Here is a 23,685-nt window from a genome sequence, read left to right as displayed (position 1 = left end):
ACAGGTGCATTTTTATAACACAACAGCACCAATTTTGATTGGAACGGACCAATATTGAATTCTAATTCCTGTTTTTAATTTCGAATATAATGAATAACATTAAACTTAATTAAACTATTCAAACGATAATTAAAATATTTTTCAGGTGATTAACGGTACCATATATTCAGGTATGTTTTATTTCAAACAGATACATTGTAGTAATCTTGTTTTTCTGACCTGAAAACTTTAAGGGAAATTTCTTCTGGCATTATTTCCGATATATAATCGAATAGGAATTAATTTATGGTAATGAGCTGAGAAGTACTGCGTGATTAATTCTATTATCTCTACACAACACACTATTATAAATTGTCTCCCTTTTTACGGAAAGAAAAGAAATGGGGTTTAACGTCCTCCTGCTCTGCTGCTCCTTTTTAACAGGTCGACCTCCTGCTCTGCTGCTCCTTTTTAACAGGTCGATCCGCTTGTTTCCTCCCAGGGGTAAAGAAACCTTGGCAAAATGACTTAGTTTGTGTCGAGCGGACGTTAAACCCCATTTTTTTTATCTCTCTTTTTTAACAGGATGTCAATACCATGGCAACAGTAGTCACTCCGGCGTGAAAATGATACAGCCTATGCCATCATGGCCACCTTTTAAAGTTAGGTGTAAAACTCACTATGGAACGACCATTCTTCAAAATCAATTGAGATCTCAATTCTTTTTGGATAAAAATAGACAAGATTTCCTGACTGGATTCGGGGATATCAACGCTGACCACATGCAGAGTTTAGATAATATACATATCCTGACGTCATCTTATTCTTACGATCTACTGTTGGTTGCAGCGTCAACACCTGGATTATTCATAAAATATAAAAACGTTTCTGTAGCCAATAGTACCCTTAATTACAAGATAACTTTTGACTCTATTGAGCCATCCGATCCTGACAACCAACTGGAACAGATCAACGGTACCATGTTCTCCACGAGAGATTCGGATCATGACGGGAACGACACCATTAATTGTGCCGAGTTTAATCAGAAAGGTTTTTGGTATAACTCAGTTTGTAATGGTTGTAGTTCAGAGCCCTGTTTTCTAGATGAAAGAGTTATTATACGCATGGTGCTTTATCCTGGTACCATTTAGAAAAACATTCATATATTCAGTTCAGAACACATGCATATTCTATATCACAGTATTACTCCCTTGTTTCACCATCTCATAAATCACACCGCTGATTTTCCACCTTCATGTACTGCACCATTAATCTCCACCTCACCATCTTCCTCTGCTGCACCTCTGATTTTTACTGCTTTAGCACCCTCACCCTCAACATAATCTATTGCACCACCTCCCTCTCCTATCTCCTATACTACCGATTACAATTATCCTCTACTGGTTTGTGTTCATCTATTAGCCCATCTCTATAGTTTCACGGATCATAAGGTCTCTCATTGAGTCAACTGGCGTGGTTTCCATTCCTCGGTTGTACGTGACAAGGAGTAGGGTCGCCTGTCCAACCTCGTGGATTTGCTCCGGGTCATCCGGTTTGCTCCCTGTTACATAGTGGCAGACACGTGAAAGTGATTTAAATATTAACATATCAAGCTGTCCGCTACCGACACCCCTGGAGGGCTTGGTGGCATTCCGTATGTCAATTATGTAACCTTAACTTGTTGTCGGCATGTTTTATTTAACTGTCTTTGTCTGTTAGTCAAACTCTACTGAATGTTGAACCTGATATGATACATTAGCTTGTCTTGAAGGGTTTATAAACCCAGAATGGAAACGACATCGACAGTCCGGTCCGGCCAGGACACGAGTCGGGGGCTAGGCGAGGGCGTCTAGAAATTAACTCCAGGCCACGCAGGTCTGGAGTTAAGACCGGACAACGACCATGTAATGTAAGTTAGTTGGCAGTTGGCCGACTCGTGCCTAGCCAAGCTAGAGCCATGGCTCCCTCAACACAAGCTAATTACGGAGTCTTAAGTTTTGTACATAATATGTTAGAAAAAGAATAAAAGTATTATAAGATGCTAAACTAGTCTTGTCATCTGAACCTGATATAAAGACACAATACTGTCACATCCCACTGCTACAGACCCCTACGTGCAAGCTAATTATTGAAATAAAATTGATCCATGTGTTAGTCCCGAAATCACATAGTCTGTATCGAGTGGACCTTAAACTCTCTCTCTCCCTCTCTGCATCAAACTGATCAGCAGAAAATATTCGCTAGGCCGCTGCAATCACTGAACATGATGACATGGGTGCGAGTTAATTAGCTCACAATATTAACTTTTTTTTCCTTCTGAAAATGAAATTATAAATCATTTCTTTTAAAAGTAAGTTGTAGGAATTATATCTGGATAAAAATGTTTCCTTTTTAGTGTCAAATGGTACTTAGAATAGTACGCGAAGGCGTAAAATGAATAAAAGACACCATTCTGCTCTGACCGGTATACGTTACTATGTCCTATGTAAACAATGAACGCCTGCTGTGAATGTAATTTATATTACCTCTATGCAACAGATTGATGTTTCATTTGACGAATTCTGCAATGTGCTTCAAACCAAGACGACGACTATGTCTTTACACCATACTTGTCTCAAATACAAATTCCCTGACCCTTAAAGTCTTATATATCGAGGTTTGGCTCTATTTAGAAATGAAAGGATACCATAAATATGAAATAATAATACGATTACCTTTATTTTGATGAATGCCATAATGGTTGTCAGATATGTTTTGGTAATTTGTGGGTTTTTTTTTTCCTTTTTGTCACCGAGCATACAGTTACGAATAATGTATCATTGTTTTAAGTCATGCTGTTGGAGGACATACAAAATGGTTATTTTCTCTAAATTTAGAGAACAAAAACATTTTACTAAAGGTGAATCGACTTTGATCTATCAAAGTTAATTGGTCTACCAATAGTTAATTAAAATATCAATAGTTAATTAAATTATTATGCTTATCGATCTTTTGTTATATGTTAGTAATAAGGTTCATTTAAATAGATTTTAATGGTAATAAAATACTTATGGCGTAAATATTGTTGACTTTACAAGCTAGATTTTAAAGCTTATTGCTGTTATAAACAGCAAATCTATGTTTTAATTGCAGACACTAAGTGCATCGTGTTATGTTACATATTTAAAATATTGTACTGGTTTTGTTTTGTTATACAAATCATTTTCGGAAAATATTAAAGAAGCTTTATCACACTCGCCGAGACAAATGGTAACTACATTTGGAACTGTATTATACTCTTAGTGAACTAACTTTAGTAATTCATTTAGAAATATATATCTTAAATGACGTAAGTAATTAATTTTGGACTGCAGTATATTTGAAATAACTTTAATAATTAGTTTTAAACTGCATTGTGATTAACATAATCATTGTGATTAACATAAAATTTACTAATTTTGTGAACTGCATTATACTTGAAGTAATTTTAGTAATCATGTTGAATCCTATTATATTATACTTAAAATATCTTTAGTAAGATAAAAAATTTAAACTTGTAATAACTTTAGTAATTAAGTTTGAACTGTATTATACTTAAGTAATTAATTTTGAACTGCATTTCAAATACCTTTAATAAATACGTTTGAAGTGTATTACACTCTAGTAATTAAGTTTGAACTGTATTTATACTTGAAATAACTGGCTATTCGCACGTCTGTATTGCATCTTAAATTGGGATTGCGATCACCTCTTGGGGTTATATTGTCCTCCATTCGTCTGTCTGCCTGTCTGTCCAAAACAGTTTTAAGAGCTCTACAGGTTTAGTACGTTGTTAAGAAGAATGGGCTCCATATAGCCCTACATCTAAATTCAGAGTCAATGCCCATTTCACAGAAGCATTGTAATCGCTCTACGGATCAGGACGTTTTTGATCTTTTACTTAAAATATGGGATTGTTCAGCTATTCACAAAAAGGAACCGTATATTCGTTACTTGTGTTGAATATTTGTCATTAAAATATACCATAGATTTGTGGTTTTAACAACATTCGGAAGATCCAAGGAGCAGTAGGGGGTTTGGTTTATCGGTAATACCCTCTAATAATTGATCAATTATGGTCCTGGTTCTTGAAGCTCATCGCTTATAGGAGGGTGGCATATTTATTCCCCACACCCACTTCCCCATCTCCAACACTTCATATTTTCCCACATTAGCATTCCCAACGGGCATTCTCCCACTTTTCCATTCCAAAATCTTATACGCGCACTTTCTCGTCACGAACACAAATACGCCTACTTTCCCGTTACAACCACAAATACGCCCACTTTACCGTTACAACCACAAATACGCCCACTATCCGGTCACAAACACATAACACGCGAACTTTCCCGTTGTAAAAAACATATACGCCCACTTTGGGAAATCCTAAATATATCCATTTTTTTATTATTATTATCAGTAAAGTATTATATTTTATCAATATCCAAACCTTTTAACGACCTAAAATAAAACGACATATGTTTTGTAAAAGAAACCGAAGACTAAGAAACATCTTGAGATATCATTATTTTAAAACTTTATTCAAACCTGTTAACCCGGCTTGTATATTACAACTTTCTTGACAATGAAGTGAAAGACCAACAAACGTTGTTTATGCAGCCATTTTGGTAAAATGAATCAAGCACGTGAGAGTTTATAAAATAGGCGACACATTAATAGAAGATATGTGATTGAAACGTAACAGTCGAAGGGAGTAACAGACGAGGAAGAACCATGGCTCTTGGTGAAATAATACCTGTTATTCTGTTCTCCATGACGTTGATTAAAGCTGATATAATTAGCAATATTGTATCTGTACATTTTAAAGCTGTCCTTGATGATTGTACAGATAATGTAAATTTAGAAACTACAGTTTACCAAACTTTTCAAGTCAGAAGTAGAAGTCATTGTTTTACAACGTGTTCTCAGAATGATTCCTGCAAGTCTGTGATATTTCAGAGACAAAATAAGAACTGTTTATTGCTGAACAGTAAGACACCGTGTGTTGCCAGTAGCGGCGTATCAAATAGTGTTTATGTTATTACGGAAAAGATAGAAATGGATGGGACCCTCCAGCAAACAACCGAAACTTCGTTGGCAACGGTAAGTAGTATGATACATTTTGTTCGGGTAATTTGTTTTTAGTATATTTGATTTGATTGTTGAATATTTCAGTACGGCTGATAAGAGACATACAAAATAATTAATTTTCTTTTTTCAAATTTTCACACAAATCATTTTTATTTTTCAGCCAAAGAATTTCTGATTTAATTTACTTTTACGAATTTTCGTTTTAATTTATTTTTTTCGAATTTTTGATTTAATCTATTTTTCCGAATTTTCGATTTAATTTATTTTTTTCGAATTTTCGCCGAAGTAAATTCTTTAAAAGAATATGTTAACAGTTTTGTTATTCCCAAAAAATTATTAATTTGTTCCTTTCCTGCTAGAGAATTCACAAGACTTTACAATGTGAACAATGGCCACGGCTCTAGCTCCCCACTTGGTAAATGTAGTTCGAGTTGGACACGTTACCATAAATTAGTGTCTTCCTGTATCCTCCCACTGCTAAGTGAATTATTGAAACATAATTGAACCATTATTTTAGACGACATTCTGGTTTTTAAAGATCAGATCTAACTTGTTAGCGATGTAACCGGCGTGGATGTGACGCAAAGCCGGTACACACGTTTTTTACGTGCACTTAACGGAACCCCTTGGCGATTGGAATTCGAAGAAGAGAAAGTACATGGTCCATGTAGCTATTCAGTATATTCGTTTCAGTGAGGAAATTTGCAGGGATTTTTCGCACATTTGAAAGAATCAGGAGATCGCGTGGCTAAGTGGGTAAGACGCTGGCTCGCTGGCCTGGAGGTCGGGTGTTCGACCCCTGCATTGGCCGAGAATGTTCATCCATATTTTCCGGCGTGGTTTCCCCTTGACAGTGGTGCAGGACGGAGGGCCTGACAAGGACAGCTGTCTAGTCGTTCGGATGGGACGAAAAACCGAGGTCCCGTGTACATATTGGTGTGCACGTAAAAGATCCCTTGGCAGTTGGAATTCGATATAAGAGTAGGCCGTAGCGCCGCTACCCGGGCAAAATTTCCCTCACAGCACACTGTATGGCGTATGCCCGTCTTCATTAGCCCAGTTTAGGAGCAGAACAGTAGGACGTTAAACCCCATTTCATTTCATTTAATTTGGAAAGAATCAATATTGCAAATATGGGTATTATAAATTTGAGGGAATTTGTATAAGAAACTTAATGAAACTTCAAAAGGCGAGCATGTAATATTTTTCTTGCCTTTGTAGACTTCTGTTGCTGAAGTGATGATTGCTGAAACTACATCAGTATCTTCAACTGTAAGTAGAAGTCTATTAAAGGACGTATAGCTCTATTCTGTGTGACCTTATTTTAGACACATATTGTAAATGTATATAAAGTTACTAAAACCTTTACTTCTAGAATTAAAGGGCGCGTGGCTCTATTTCTTTGTAACTATAAAATACAGATCTATATTTCTTTTCGTTTTTTTTATTTTCGATGGCTTCTACTATATGACGATTTGACAAGTTATAGTGGGGGCTCATGTCAGGGGTCGCACCAGCGGTTTTCGATCCTATGACGTTAGACATTGATTAATCAATCAGTGTTGACGTTTCTAGTGGTTTACCCACAGTTCTGTGTACGCAAAGAACTCGCCGTAACAGCCCGTTTCATTGGCTAATTTCTCACATCAACTAGAACGCCTGTTATATAACGACTCTTCTAGATCCTAGTGCTGTGAAGACAAGTAAAACGAAATTTTGAACTATAAAAAAAACGAAACGAAATAGGATCTGTGTTTTAATCAGATTGAAGATACTGTATATAGAAATGGGTCTGATATTTATTTTTACTGTAGACATCTGTTCCGGAATCTTTGATTACTGAAACTGCATCAGTATCTTCATCTGTAAGTAAAGTTTATTGATAATATTTTCCCTTTAGTGAGCAAGGCGCTGACTCACGAACGAAGAGGTCCCGGTGTCGATCCCGGAGTTCGGATTTGTAAGCGTGGCTAACTCTTCGTTGTCAGCGGTGGTGTACGAATGGGACGAAAAACTATATGACATATACACGTAGAATAACCCTTCGATGAAGAATAGTAGGACGTTAAACCCCACTTCATTTCATTTCCTTACATGAAGTGTAAAGGATAGTATTACTCATGGAATATTGCATGCCGTATGTCCGTGTACATTCGCCCGGTTAGTGTAGAAAAGTATTTCATGTCCTTTCAGAGCTAACTCAAAATGCGTGTTACACCTCTGTTCCCTTTGGTCCAGGTATCACCCCCACACGATTACTGATATATATTGCATGTTGGATTATTATTTTTACGTATTATACTGTATCTCTATTGTGTGTTAAACATTACAAATGGCGCTCAAAACCACAGAGTATATGACGTCGTGTACTGATTTTAGAATCTTCGCTGTGTCTTAAATATTGACGTCGTGTACTGATTTTAAATTTTTCTGTGTCTTAAGAATTGAATATAAGTATCCGATATTAATTGAATTCTTTTTCCTGTTAATAATTTCGAACATAATGTGGATACCATTGAATTACAAGTCAAGGGTTTTAATACAATGAAATCAAATACTGAAATGTAATCAAATTAGTGCTAATGTTTTTTTAGTTACGAATATGAATATTTTTTTTCAGGCGAATTACGGTACCATAGATTCAGGTTTGTGTTATTTATTGAGACTATAAGGCTATCAGTCCATATTCAATTACACTTAATTCAATAGTTGCGGATCTCACTGGTACTGCTTCACTTATAATTAAGGGGTGGTGGGTCGGTCCGGAAACCCTAAGGACCAAGATCTTCTGGTTAGTCTGCCAGTCCGTGGTTAAGAACCTTTCCGTTGAGAGATTTGTATATTATAGTGGTGTTTGGTGTTGATCTAATGAGAACAATTGAGTACAGGATTTGTAGTTGGCTACACAACGTTTCGCCTGTTTGGTTTTTAGACAGGACGGAGGTCCTGACAAGGGCAGCTGTCTAGTCCTTCGGATGGAACTACAAACCGGGGTCCCGTGTACACATTGGCGTGCACGTAAAAGATCTCTTGGCAGTTGGAATTCCATATAAGTGTAGGTCGTAGCACCGCTGTCCGGGCAAAATGTCCCTCATAGCACACCGGAAAATCTGGATGAACTTTCTCGGCCAATGCAGGGATCGAACACCCGACCTCCAGGCTAGCGAGCTAGCGTCTTATCCACTTAGCCACGTAATCCCCGCTATAAATGAAAACATATAACAAGCAGATGACCAAACTATGATGATAATGAGTGAGTTGTATTATCTCTTTCAGCAGGATGTCTATACTATGGCAACATATACCCCTTGGAATTGAAAACGACACAACCTATATCATTGAAGCCGCCTTTTCAAGTTTGGTGTGCCGAATGGTATGGGGCGATTATTCTCCGAAATACTCAGAAAGACAGTTCCTTCTTAAATAAAGACTTTCAACATTTCAAGAACGGATTTGGAGACGTCAACGGTGACCACATGCAGAGTTTAGACAATATACATATCCTGACGTCATCTTATTCTTGCGATCTAATGTTGATGCTTGATTCAATGTCTGAATCATCTGTTTATCAGATCGTGAAATATAAAAATGTTCATGTGGCTAATAGTACCCTTAATTACAAGATAACCTTCGAGTCTGTTGCATCGTTCCTTAATCCATACAACCAACTGGAACAGATCAACGGTACCATGTTCTCTGCGAGAGATTCGGATCTTGATACAAACAACAACGTTAATTGTGCTGGTTTGAATAAGAACGGGTTTTGGTATAATTCATTCTGTAATGGGTGTGTTCCAGTCAACGCGTCGTCTTGTTTTCTCAGAGACATGGTTTTTGCACGGATGGCGCTCTCTCCCAGCAAGTTGTCAACCCCATTTTGGGAATATATGACAAACGGATATGATAATAACCAAAACTTTCCAAATAGTAATTGGTGAATAAATTTTAGACACTAAATCTGCTCCATTATTTGAATCAGTATCCATTTTAAAATCTCTGATGCGATCCTTACTCCACGCACTCACCGACACAACCCACCCACATACATACATACATACATATCCATATCTATATATAGGCATTCCTCTATTGTAATAAAGCAAATCTATTGGATAGTTCATCATAACAATAGGTAATTAAATTATTATGCTTATCTCTCCTTTGTGATATGTTAGTGATATTTTTTTTTAAGTAGATGTTAATGGTAATAAAATATTTATGATGTAAACATTGTTGACTTTTTGGATTTTATAATTTATTGTTGTTAGAACAAACAGATTTATGTTTTAATTGCAGGAAATAAGTGCATCGGGTTATGTTACATATTTGACGTTTTGTCCCTTTTTTGAGTCCAATCATATTCCTAAAATATTAGAGGGACATTATCACCTGCGCCAAGACAAATAGTAATTTAACTGGGCCTGTCTATAAATGTTTTCTTCTGCAAATAACATTCTTAGAAAAAAAAACAAATGTGTTGGAAATATATCTGGATAAAAATTTTGTCCTATTTAGTATAAATGGGTGTATAATATAGCACGCGAAGGCATAAAATGAGTAAAAAGCACCAATTGTACCCGGATGATCTGACGGGGCCGTATTATGTGACGTCAAACGTAAACCTATAATGCAGGTGAAGTTAAAGTTCAGTCATCATCTACAGAGTTAAAAGGTTTGCAAACATAAATTTGTGTGGCGACCGATTGTGTTTACATTCACTTTACTTAATAGTAAAACTATTTTGAAAATCGATAAAAAAAAAATGGGAATAGTATGGAAGCCTATAACTCGAAAAGAGCTAGTCACGACAAAACGAGGCGCGCTAATATCTCGGTATGTTAATTTTCCTACTTTCGAGTCGATCTTCGGTTCGTGTGAGTGCTGTACCCGTACATTTTGTCGCATCTTCTACTTTCCGACTTTTCGACTTTTCAACTTTTGCGTTCTGAAATTGGGAAAAGTAGAAATTACGAATGGTAGTTATAGGCTTCCATAGAATGACTGTTTTGATTATTGTTGACTTGACATGCCAGATTTTATAACTTATTGTTGTGCTAAACACGGATGTATGATTTTATTACTAGATAGATTTCTGATAATATTCATTTGACTTTATTGTTGTGTTACATAAAATAAACATATTGTCAAAGTGATAAAATGAAAATATTTATCCGATTCCATTGTTATTCTACATTAATTAAACGTATCTGATCAGTCAATAATTTTATTCTATTTATAATCATGTTGTTTCGTGAAGATATTGAAGTGGAGGGGGTGGGGATGAGAGAATTCGGGTTTAATGTCTACTCGACACAACCTAGGTCATCTTGGGACTAACATTATGGACATGGAACAATTTTATGTCAATAATTCGCAGTGGAAGGAGGCCGGAGGATCCGAAGAAATCTAACGATGTATACTTTAACTAAAGGCATGTGCCATATAATTATTCCAAAGTTCAACTAACTAACTTGCTCGATAAGCTAAGTGTTGGGTTGCCAAGTGGGCTAGATTACAAGGCAAGTCTTGCATGCAAGTCATGCGACCAATTCCATGCTCGTGCGTTTCCTGTCTAGCCTCGTGGGTTTTCTCCGAGTACACCCCAAGTATTTAAAGTAGCTAAGTCTCTAACTCAATATCATCCAAAACCTTCGACCTTCAAAACACGAATTATTTGTCAATTGAAATCAACATTGATGTTGTGATCTTACCGGGAAAAGATGGGCTTCTGATATCCAATATTTAAGACAAAATAAACATTTTACCATTGGTACACAAATCATGTACCATAATGCGTTTCAGCGCAATTTGTAGCAAACGACTCGAAGAACGAGGTTAGACATATTCCACAAGTCATGTCAAATGGTGACCCCATATTCTTATCTGGAGAGCATGCGCAACAAATACTATCGGTGTAGACTGGAATAACCAGACGCTAGAGATTGCCATTCGATTGAGACTTCTGGCGTATTTCGCCGAACATAACTGCTTTGAAATTAGAGTAAAAACGGAAACGATTGAATGTAAATCAGTTTATATACATTCATATTACATTATTATATACGTTGCGACCCATTTGTGTCAATTTGTAGGTCCCAAATATTAGCGATTTAGCTCCTTTAAATACAAATATATCACGTGTCAGACCCGAAATAACCTAGTTACTGATAAGTGGGGCTTTGTTCTAAGTACATGTGTACATCTCATCCTCTTTTATTAACAGGGGCCACGGTAACTCAGTGAGTAAGGCCCTGGCTTAGAAACAAAGAGGCCCTGGGTTAGATCCCTGTGTGGGCCTCGAAGGCTCCTCGGGTCCAGCGTGGTTTCCCTTGTCAGCGTCTAGTCGAAGTCAGCGCCTAGTCGCTATTGTATACACGTAGGTGTGCACGTAAAATAATCGAACTCGATGATGCGAAAGTGGCAACACGGGGAGAGAGGGGGGTGGGGGGTAACGTCAATTCAACACAAACTAGGTCATCAAACAACTAGGTCATTTCGGGACTAACATATGTTTCAGAGAGAGAGAGAGAGAGGGGGGGGATGGGAAAGGTGTGGGTGGGGTTTAACGTCAATTCAACACAAAATAGGTCATTTCGGAACTAACATATGATTCAATTTTTTATTTATATAATTTACATGGGCGTAGGGGATATTTAGCAGTGGGAGGAAACCGGGGTACCCGTAGAACACCTACGAGGTTGGAAAGCGACCCAAATCCTTGTCACGTACAAGCTAGGAATTCAAACCACGCCACTTGGCTCAAGCACGGGCCTTATGGTTTGATTTAAGAAGTATTTATTCAGAATTCATATATACATCCATGAAGGGAATAATATCAATAAATTGGATACAGTAACAAGCAACTTAATGCTTATGGTTTCACACGCACGTGTTAACCATTCGGCCACCCAACATCCCCTCCCTGCATGGCGTACGTCCATCTTCATTTTCCCGGACATTGAAGTTGACCTCCATTTCATCTCATTTCATTTTTTTTAATTAAACCCAGTTCCACTTTGATGGTAAGTGCCCATCAAAAGAGTTAATATAATAATAACAAAAAACTTCCTGGTTCTTTTGTAAAGAACAAGATCGATTATCAATTATAGATTGATTCCTGATACTCTCCCAGATTAATAACACTGATTGTCAAATCTTTCGCTCATGTGCTGACAATTTGTAACAAAAACAATCGGGATTGATCAGACCACTAGGGATATGCAATATTTAATAGGGTTTTTTTTTTTGCTTTTGATGATCCATAGAAGAATATAATTTCTGAAAAAATAATAGAAGGCGGTTCTACTCGTACTAGACCCAACACGCGAGAGATTATAAAATAGTCTGTATATTAATATGATAAATTAGATTGAAATGTGATAGAGGCGGTAACATGGCTTTTAGTGGAATTATCTCTTACATTATTTTAATTAAAACTGATACAACTAAACATTTTATATATGTATATTTTGATTGAGGCTGGTATACGAAGAAGTGGTAGGTGGTATGCAACATGGCTCTTGCTGGAATTATTCCTGTTATTCTGTTCTCCATGACGTTGATTAAAGCTGGTATAGCTGGAAATATTGTTACTGTACATTTTAAAGCTGTTCTTGGTGATTGTACAGATAATAAAACTGTGGATTACCAAGCTGTTCAAGTCAAGAGCAGAATTCATTGTTTAACAACATGTTCTCAGAACGATTCCTGCAAGTCTGTGATATTTCAGAAACAAAACAATACCTGCTTATTGATGAAAAGTAAGACAGCGTGTGTTGCCGGTAGCGATGTACCAAATGTTGTTTATGCTATTACCGGGAAGCCTGGGTTGAACCCAGGCAGCGATGAAACAACCCAAATTTCACTTGAAACAGTAAGTAGATTAAACCAACATCGTGCAAGAGTTAAATCTGCCTATTGCGGGTCTTTCTATCGGCCTTAAATGTTACCTAAATTATTATTTAGACATTAATCAACTTATCAAAACCACAATCAACTCTTGATGCCATAGTTAGCCTGCGATATTTAGTGTATTTGAATACGTTTTATCGTGGATGAAATAACCTAAAAATGGATATTATCGTAACAACGGTAGTAATGACGACCGAGATTAGCCTAAAATTGAATCGCTAATATCTAGGTTCAAAGTGAAGCAATTTGACTGAAATTTTCATCATATTCTCTTTTCATTACCTAATGCCCCTTTGAATAAATTAAAATTGTATACAAGTGGTAGATCAACCGCATCGATTTGAAATGATTAAATTTAATTAATGTACACAATCATTTTGTGAGCCCTGAATGTATATCAGATTAAATTAATTTACACACTTATTTTAAAACAATCTACAACGGTTTTTTGGTTGTTTTTTTGGTTTTTTCTCTTTTTGGGGTTTTTTTTTTTGTTTTTGGGGGGGTTTTTTTTTGGTTTTTTAAGCTTAATATCTATATCTATATTCGATTAAAATACTTTATCCGTTACTTCGAGAGGCTAAATTAATTTACAAAGTTAGTTTGTAATGAAATGAAATGGGGTTTAACGTCCTACTGAAAACGGGCATACGTCATACAGTATAGCATGAGGGGAATTTTGCCCGGACAGCAGCGCTACGACCTGCACTTGTATCGAATTCCAACTTCCACGGTATATTTTGTCTCAGCTTTTTTTTTTTTATGTTTGTAGACGTCAATTCCCGAATTGGTGACAACTGAATTGATGCCATTATCTTCAACTGTAAGTAGAATATAAAGGGCGTATATCGCTATTCTTTGTAATCTTAACATATTGCAATTTCAAATAACTCACATTATTGTAATATATATTCACTTATGTTCGCTGAAATATGTGAACAACCCATTCTACATTGCAGGTTTTAATTATATCGTTTATGAGAGGGTTTTAATTTTATAGTTTATGAGAGAGAGAGAGAGAGGGGGGGGGGCTCCTCGGGTCCAGTGTGGTTTCCCATGTCAGCGTCTAGTCGCTATTCGTACCGAGATCCCGTATACACATAGGTAGGCACATAAAATAATCGAACTCAGTGATGAGTAAGCGGCAACAAGGTGGGGGGAGGGAGGGGGGAGAGAGAGAGAGGGGGGGTTAACGTTAACTCGGCACAAACTAGGTCATTTTAGGACTGACATGTGCTTCAATTTTTCATTTCTATAAATCGCTTGCGCCTAGGGGTCTTTAGCAGTGGGAGGAAACCGGAGAACACAAAGGAAACCCATGAGATTGGAAGGGCGACCCTACTCCGTATCACGTACAAGCGGGAAATCTAAACCACGCCATTTGGCTCAAGGACATACCGTATAATCCAAATCGCACCTAAATCCCCTGAAGCAGGAAAACTAAACAAGCCGCGTAATCGCATCTTGGCATTTGCCAATTCCAAATTGTATCTCACTTATTACTGGACAATAATATATTTTATATTTTTCAAATTCACATGAAATATCAAACAAAAATTATTATTGCAATATCCAATGATATATGAACAATTTGTCAGTCGCTTGACACAAATGTTATAAAAGATGTATTTACTTATATAATTTACATATTTTATAGGTGGATCCCAGCACCGTTCATCCAGGTAGGTTTGAATTTTATTCTGTGAGTTAATCTATCTTAAAAGCTTCTCTCATACATAATACCCCGGTCGAACCGGGATGGCGTCGTTACTGCGTTTCTATGGAGACGGAAAATGGTTTCATAGGGCGTCAAGATCGCCATAAGCGTGGTGGAAACGCCAGATATCGTGCTGTGGTCTGCATGGTCGCCGAGTCTTGGCGTTTGTTGGTCGTGAGGCAATCGTGGTAACATCTTCATGAACGCAGTACACCCGCAGTACTAACGTGGCAAAGACGCCGCGAAAATTGTTACATTTGCAAAGGCAACTTCATGGCGTCTTCACCACGACCTTCGCGTGTCTGCCATGACCCTGGGCAAGAGTCATTATCGCGTTGTCATGGCGATGTCACTGTTGCATGATTGCACCACTTCTCCATGTGGTTCCCAGTGCGCCTATGGCCAACTTATGGGGTTCCCACTGCGTTTATGGAGTATATAACGCGACCATTGCGCGGTTACCAAGCTTGCATTACCCTCCTATGGTGACCATGCTTTTCATATGCGACTTGCGTTAAAAACAGGTGATTCAAGTTCATACATCAGTGTGCATGTCGTCATCTTAAAATTTACAAAATACACGTAGTTAGAACCCCATGAGCTTCGTTAGAGCACCGCAGGTTCGCCGATGATCGCCGTTGCCAAGCCATTAGCTCTCAATAGAAACGCCATAAGCCCGGAGAGGCCGTGGCGTGCGCGCCGTAAGAACGCGGTAAGAAAGAGACTTTTTTCCAGTTTGTAATTTTTTTGGATATTTTCTCACGTAATGTTCACGTTTGCTGGCGACCGTGTGTATTTTTTTGTCGCCGTACGGTCGCAGCAGCGCAGTAAGGATACCAGCCCGGTCTGACGGGATCATAACGCATACCTTGCTACGAGGTGAGGTGACAGTGAAATGCAGGAGAAACACGCTGTCAGTATGTACAAGGTATGCACACGCCTATCCGTCCTCGTTGCATTCTTACTGCCACACTCTACAAGACCGCGCCACGCTGACACCACGCTCCTAAGTATGATTGCCACACTGTTCCAAAGACCTCGCCTCGGGCTGCGGATTTTTAGTATATTCAAGGTGTCCTGACATTAAAAAATCCGTCAGATCATGTCTGATAGAATCATGAGCGTAGTAAGCGCGTGGCGTGGTCATGGTAGGAACGTGGAGACTGGGTTAAGTTACGACCCCACTACACACCATACCCGCAAAGCAAGGTGGTAGTGGAAAAGCATGATAAGCAAGACACTGACCTTGCGCCCATCACGCTTTTGCCACGCGGTCACCACGATGTCCCCACGTGTTGGAGCGTTGCGCGATCTTCGCTCTCAATAGACTGTCCCTACTCAGTCCATGCTCTCACTACGCTATCTGTATCACCACGACTTCGCTACGCGGGTAGAGTTCATGTTCCGTACCCGCGTAGTGAGTTCGTGCGCTCTCCACGTCCCTACCATGACTCCGCCACGCCCTCAGTACGCTGACAAAGACCTTGCCATGTCCATATTTTAAGTCGCGGCTAGGTTGTGATGTATGTTTGAAGGAGGGTATTACAGAGCATCGCGCCATAACAATGTGGTGATATTATCTTTGATACTTAACTTATTATTTACAAAATGATATTTGTTGGGTGGAGTGGTATGAATACAGACCGACACTCTGTATCTAAGTTAATATTTCAATACAGACAAGTGCACTTGATTCTAGATACGGGATTTAGACATTCTATACACAGGATTCAAATATGCAAACTGAATGCAGATTCGACATTTTCTATGATAATACCCATCTTTAACGTCTACATCATCTGCAACTTGAACTTCTATTCAATTATTAAATATACTGATATTAAATATCGCCGTTATGAAAAAAAAACAGAATTTCACTACAATATCACCTCCGCCTTTAATGTCTGTCGACGTTTTCGTTAGATTGGTCTCGAGACCTACAGTATCTAGGGCCGAGAAAGTCGCTTTTAGTATCTTTAGCACAAGTGTCGACGTTTTCGTTACATTTTTCTCGAGACCCACGGTATGTAGTATGTAAGACCGAGAAACTTCCGGGTTATACAAGTATTTTTTTAAAATAAAACAACTCTTTTTTTATTTCAACAGAATGTCACTGCAATGGCAACAAAGTGATCTTAATACAGCCTGTAGCATCATTACCGGCGTTTCTGGTTAAATGTGAACAAAATTCGATTAATAAAACGGTCATTCTCCGAAATAAACAAGAAGACAGTTCCTTCTTAAATAGAGACTTGCAAGATTTCAAGAGAGGATTTGGAAATGTCAACGCTGACCACATGCAGAGTTTAGATAATATACATATCTTGACGTCATCATATCCTTACGATCTAAGCATAGCTTTAACTTCAACTACATACATGCTTTATAAAAATGTTCAAGTGGCCAATAGTACCTTTAATTACAAGATAACCTTCGACTCTGTGCAAACATTTCTCATTCCGAACGATCAACTGGAACGGATCAACGGCACCATGTTTTCTACCAGAGATGCAGACAATGATGAGAACGACGACATTAACTGTGCTGTGCGTAATCAGAAAGGCTTCTGGTATAATTCAGACTGTAACGGTTGTAGTTCAATCTTATGTGCTTTTGGTATTGGTGGCTCAGATATTCAAAGCATGGATCTGCATTGTTAACACTAATGGAGGCAGGTCACCGTTAGAATTTGCATTTTAATAGGCCTTATACGACTTTAATGTCCGTCATTGTTTTCTGGATGACATAGGCATTGAAAGCATTAATGTGTGGTGTTAACACTAATGACAGCTCAGAACTTGGATAATTCTAGGACGGTTGGACCCGATATATATTTGATTTAATTAAATTGTGTTTTGTTAGGCTTTGTTCTTTACGGTTGTTGTATTCGTCTGTTATACCTATGTTTACTATATTATAAATTTTATTCATATGACTATTATCGTATATTGTATATATATGCTGTATTCAGTGGCGGATTAACCATAAGAAAGCAAAACACAACTTCAACACATAGGCCAGGGAGTGGGGGCAGGGTGGTGGGGATTGGGATTTCCGTTACAAAACTGAAATAGCAGAAAAACACATTTGCGGCGCTTAAATTTAAAATTTTTCCCCGGAAGACGAAGCCCCCATACTCGGCAACGATTGATTGGTTATTTGGGATTCAGGTCAGCCATCTAAGTTAGGCAGTATTGGACCAAATTTAAGTTGCTGTATTCACGAATTATCCCCCGACGGTCCCGTCTCTTTGGACTGTAAAACTAAAGGCTATTAAGCCAATTTGAAATTGCTGTATTCGCGGGCTGGAATAGTAAGAAAATGCGTTTGTTTGCGGCATACAAAAGACCCTCCATCCTGCACCACTGACATGGGGAAAACCACACTGGAAATTCTCGATGAACTTTCTTGGCCAACACTGGAGCGACCTCCAGGCTAAATAGCCAGTATGTTACCACTTAGCCACCATGACGAAGAGGGGTATACATACTCATTCAGAAACATCTGATACCACATATAAATTACATGTAGTTCTATCTGGAAAGTTCACATATCATAGTTCATCTTTCCCAATCTGATTAAAATCATACACAACTCAGCAGACGTGTAATATATATAATGTTGGAAATACAGATCCTGGCAAAACGCCAGCGGTATCCGAGAGAATATCAACACCTTACAGCAGATGGATAAAAGAAGACAGACAATATTTTATTTTGCAATTTGGTCATGCGTGAACTGGGCAGTGGCACTTCTAGCTACACTTCAAGGGATCTTTTATGTGAACGCGTATGTGCACATTTGTGTACCTTGGTTTTCCGTACCATTCGAAAGACCTTTCTTGTTAGCCAAAGAGAGAGAGAGAGAGAGAGGGAGAGAGAGAGAGAGATGGGCCGACACCAACTAGGTCATTACACCAACTACGTCATTTCGGGACTAGTATGGTTCAATTTTATTTCAATAATTCGCTTGCGCTTAGGGGTCTTCAGCAATGGGAGGAAATTGGAGAAAACCCACCAGGTCAGGCAGGCATTCATACTCCTTGTCATGTACAAGACCTAGAACCAAAAACAAAAAAAAAACATGCCACTTGACTCAATGACAGACCTTATGATCTAAAGCCCACACTTTAAACCACTAGACACCCCCACCCCCTTAGCCAAAGAAATGATACAGATAATTGAGTTTGTAATTCATATTTGTTACTAGATAAATAAAATAATTAAAGTCCAATATATCAAAGTTATATATCTTTAATTAATTTGTCTCCATCAATCGTGAAATACTCTAGTCTAAACAATGGAATTATTCTGTAGATTTATTTGAATCTTGTTAAAATTTACATTACATTTACAAAACAAAAATACAAAGCAAAAATATGGGATGAAGCTAAATCTGCATAAAAGGTGAAATAAATGACAAATATATGAGATTATATTTGATCTATAATATTTGATGCATGGACATTTTTATTTATTGAACTGGATTCCAGTTGACAAATAGTTCATATTGTCAAGCTAAAGTTAAAACTGCCTTAGTCATTTTTTTAAAAAATTAGTACAGTGTTTTAAATGAGAGAGAAATGGGGTTTACCTTCAACTTCACACAAACTAGATCAGTTGCGGATTAACATATGATTCAATTTTATTTCAATAAATTGCACAGGGTCATTATAGCAGTGGGAGGAACCCAGACAACCCAGAGAAAACCCTACTCCTTGTTGCATACAAGCGAGGCATCGAAACCATGCCACTTGGCTCAATGACAGACCTTATGATGCAACACGTTGACCATGCAGCCACCCAACAACCCCCCTCGACCTTAATAAATGTTACTGACAATCATAAAAGGGGTCCTTAGCAGTGGGGGGAAACCATACCTTGTCTCTCGCCAGGCCCTTAGTCCCACATCACTGACAGAGGGGAACAACACCAGAAAATCCCTATGAACTTTTTCAGCCAATGCTGGGATCGAACACAGGTCCTCCAGGTTAGCAAGTCAAAATCCTACTGACCGAGCTACTGTGGCTCCCCTGTGGTGTTCATTCTATTAACAAAATGAAATGAAATGGATGTTTAACATCCTACTGTTCTGCTCCAACTGGGCTAATGAACACAGACAGGTATACATCACATAGTGTGCTATGAGGGAACAAGAATGCAATGAGTCTTAAACTAAAATTTCTGTACTCAGTGTTTTGTGTCCTTAAAAACGACTTCAGGAGTTTTTGCTTTAGCATGATAATAACCATAATTAGATAATGCAGATCAGAATATTCACTTTCAAATTTGCAATGCAGACATATTTTATGACATTTAAATTCAGCCAAGTCACCCCTACTAGCTCTAAATATTCAATGTCAACAAATGCCTAAAGGCAGGTTAAAAAAATACAATATGAACTCTGTCACAATTTTCTAGTCTAATTTAAAAGTAAAATGTGACCAGAAAGTAATACACAATCTAAAAAGTTTGAATCTTGATAAGGTTCTTCCTTATGCCTCAATGAAAATCTCAAGCAAGTGTTTGAATATTCTCTTGTGACTTCTGTCCTTTACTGTTTTCACAAGATTTCATAAATTGGATCATAAAATGGAGAAATAACTAAGTAATTTACTATCAAAAAATGTTCTAATTTAGATACGATTCTCTCTTATGATCCAATCAAAAATCCACGAGAATTTGGATAAAATCTGAGAAAAAAAAGCCTTCAAGACTGACTGACGAAGTTGGCGACAATTTACATCCATATTAAAAGTTTAACATCGTCAAGTTTTACATATCATATAGTTATTTAATACAAATTAACCAAAATGGAGAACCAGGGTCGTTGTATCCTAACCCATGTCATAACCTATATGCAGATTATATTTGTGTCTGGATCTGCGGATAGATCTCAACCCACCCACCTGCCCATTAAAGCCGATAGAGTAAGAAAATGTTGACATCAATAATAACCGACTTTAATCCAAACTGATTAAAATACAGATCTATATTACATTTCCTTTTTTTATACTTTCAATGTCCTCCACTACTAGTTGTAGTGGAAAGTCGTGTCAGGGGTCATATTAGCTGCATTTGACCCTATGACGATAGACATCTGATTAACCAATCAGCGTTGATGTTTCTAGTGGGATACCCACAGTTCTATGCACCACACACCAAGAACTCGCCATAACATCCATATTTAAAGTTTAACGTTGTCAAGTTTTACATATCATATAGTTATTTGATACAAGTAAACCAAAATGGAGGACCCGGGTCATTGTATACTAACACTAACGAAATTTTGAACTATAAAATACGAAACGAAAAAGGATCTGTATTTTAATCAAATTGACATTAACCTAGAAAAAATTAAAAAGCAAGCTGAAGATCATTATCTTATCTAATACATAGTATTTCATTCTTAAATCCAACAACATAATAACACAGGACAATAATATATAAACAAAGAAACTAAAACTACGATACAACATAACGAAGTCATAATGGTCATCACCAGGGTCTTTGTCAGTAGGTCATTTTCTAGGTATTTCAGATTAGCAACATATTTTTAAAAATAATTTGACAGTATCATGATTATTGTAAATAACTTTTAAGTGTTTTAGCCATAAAAACTATAAATTTAATTGTATTAATTGTGTTTTAAAGTTGAATTCTTTGAAATTGTAATTTTATGTAAAATGACGAAGAGGTAGCTTCTCCAACTAGTCTATATCACTGCTAGTTATGCTCAATTCCCACTATTACGATTTGCGCTATGATTGAAATTGTGGTTTTAATTGTGGTGATCCTATCAGGTCATATCATTTATTGAAGTCAATCGTAGCAATCGTGTTGACCGTACTGAAACATATCTGAATGTATCTTCATGTACCAGTTCGAGGACTCAGTAGGAACAATCCTATCTTTGATCTATCGATTATTAATGTATAATGATTAATTTTTGAACAGTGGTCAGGAAATCAAATACTTGAAAATTGAACACTCATTATCAAAATTAATCAGTCAGCTTTAAACTGGACAAAAGTATAAATTAGATGATTTTGGGTGATTTTAAATGATTTTTACGAATATTTAAACAAAGATTTGATATGAAACGAATGTGAAAGAAATTAGTGCTAAATTGACAAGATTAAATGATACCCGGGCTATAGTGTCTATTAGGATTATCCCTTGTGGTATATGAAAAGAACTGAAATAGGGATTGCCAGGCCTTATGTCCTGCACCATTGACAAGGGGGGAACCAGGCTTAAAAATCCCAATGAACTTTCTTAGCCAACACCTGGATCAAACACATGACCTCCAGGTTAGCGAGCCACGTCTACTCACTGAGCCACCACGCCTACCTTGTGGAAATTGCAGTTATGACTAAAATGATAGTGTTGAACTAAAAACACAAATAATGGTATATGGAATAGAATCGCTTGTTAGCACATTGTTTCAACAAATATTCTCTTGTGCTTGAAACTATACGAGAACTTGGTACCCAACAAGACCTTGTTCTCAGAAACCCAGATCCGTCTGATAGATAAACCGAGGATGATTCACTTAGAATCCAACGTCATTGCTTGAGTTATCATTAACGAATGGTCATAGAGACGTAAACATTCACCATGAGTTATAACTTCAGAACTCAATATTTTTAATTCCAGACAAACTAACATTATGGGTGGAAAACTAAACCTACACCTCAGGGTACACAAAACACTTAATGAAATCATGCTTTGGGACTGGAGTGCACAAAACTCTCCATCCATGGGAGACAATTCAACAAGAAACAATCTACACATTAGGAACATTTACACTAAAAAATGAAATAATCTGAATAGAACAATATAATAAAATGATTTTCAATGTTTATTTCCCTTTCGTGAAAAATGATTTTCAATTTCTAATTCCATGATAGGCTCAGGGGAGAAAATTCAGCAAGAAACAACCTACACTAAAAAATGAAACAATTTGAATATGATTTTCAATGTTGATTTACCTCCTTCGTCTTGGAGGTTTAGATTGATATTGTTTAACAGTTCCATCTGCTTGCCTCATCTGTATCAAGGTGTAGCCATCTTTAGAGTTTAACTCACAATTCACCAACTTCTCCGCGATTTGCTTCAGTGTAAAATTAGGATTGTTTCTTTGAATAACGATTTTAGTTGTTTTTTCGTTTCTGTTCCGCAGCGTGAACAAGCGATATTTATAGCAGCAGATTCGTATGAACAAACGAACAAAATCGGGCTGTCGGACATTAAACACCATGACACCGAAAAAGGAATCGGAATTGATAAATGCCTCCATCTTTCTTTTGATGACTTCTTTTATCCACGGCATCAATTCTTCTAATTCTGAAAATAAAATATACAGGTTGCCAGGTAACGAAAATTGAAAAATACCCAACAGCAGATTCAGTTAAGACTGTCAGAATGGTTCGGTGAGTAAAATGAAGTTTGTCATGAAAATGAAAAGAAATGAAATGGGGTTTAACGATCTACTGTTCTGCTCCGAACTGGGCTAATGAAGACGGGCATATGCCATATAGTGTGCTATGAGGAAAATTTTGCCCAGACAGCAACACTACGACCTACTCATATATTGAATTCCAACTGTCAAGGGATCTTTTACGTGCATGCCAGTGTGTACACGGGACCTCAGGTTTTTCATCCGAACGACTAGACAGCTGTCTGACAAGGGGGAACCACGACGGAAAATCTGGATGAACTTTCTCAGCCAATGCAGGGATCGAACACCCCACCTCCAGGCTAGCGAGCTAGCGTCTTATCCACTTAGCCACCGTGATCCCTGAAGTTTGTCTGGGTTCAATTCAAATGAAATGAAATGGGGTTTAACGTCCTACTGTTTAGCACCAACTGGGCTAATGAAGACGTTATACACTGTGCTATGAGTGAAATTTTGCCCGGACAGACACGCTACGGCCTACTCTTATATAGAATTCCAACTGTCAAGGA

The 23,685-nt window shown here is 37.5% G+C and overlaps 2 protein-coding genes across 2 annotated transcripts in view; one reads left to right on the top strand and one right to left on the bottom strand.

Moving 5' to 3' along the window:
• Positions 1-12,581: 12,581 nt before the first annotated feature.
• On the top strand, positions 12,582-17,651 carry LOC126822225 (uncharacterized). Its single transcript, XM_050551024.1, has 4 exons — positions 12,582-12,961; positions 13,772-13,822; positions 14,657-14,681; positions 16,823-17,651. The coding sequence occupies exons 1-4, from the start codon at positions 12,602-12,604 to the stop codon at positions 17,374-17,376; spliced, it is 990 nt and encodes a 329-aa protein (XP_050406981.1). The 5' UTR covers positions 12,582-12,601; the 3' UTR covers positions 17,377-17,651.
• Positions 17,652-18,953: 1,302 nt separating this feature from the next.
• The window catches only part of LOC126819951 (uncharacterized), a 36,782-nt gene continuing 32,050 nt past the window's right edge, over positions 18,954-23,685 (bottom strand). The window contains exon 10 of the mRNA XM_050548054.2: positions 18,954-23,064. Coding sequence (XP_050404011.1) covers positions 22,706-23,064 — 359 coding nt within the window. The 3' untranslated portion in view covers positions 18,954-22,705. The remainder of the gene's footprint in view (positions 23,065-23,685) is intronic.

The sequence above is a fragment of the Patella vulgata genome, chromosome 1 (genome assembly GCF_932274485.2).
Source record: "Patella vulgata chromosome 1, xgPatVulg1.2, whole genome shotgun sequence".
NCBI lineage: Eukaryota > Metazoa > Mollusca > Gastropoda > Patellidae > Patella > Patella vulgata.
Note: the sequence above shows the minus strand (reverse complement) of the source record. Positions and strands in the feature narration are given on the sequence as shown.

Coding starts and splice junctions, on each gene's coding strand:
- LOC126822225 (XM_050551024.1), top strand. CDS start 12,602: ATGGCTCTTGCTGGAATTATTCCTGTTATTCTGTTCTCCATGACGTTG. Junction 13,823..14,656: donor TGATGCCATTATCTTCAACT/GTAAGTAGAATA, acceptor CATATTTTATAG/GTGGATCCCAGCACCGTTCA. Junction 14,682..16,822: donor TCCCAGCACCGTTCATCCAG/GTAGGTTTGAAT, acceptor TTATTTCAACAG/AATGTCACTGCAATGGCAAC.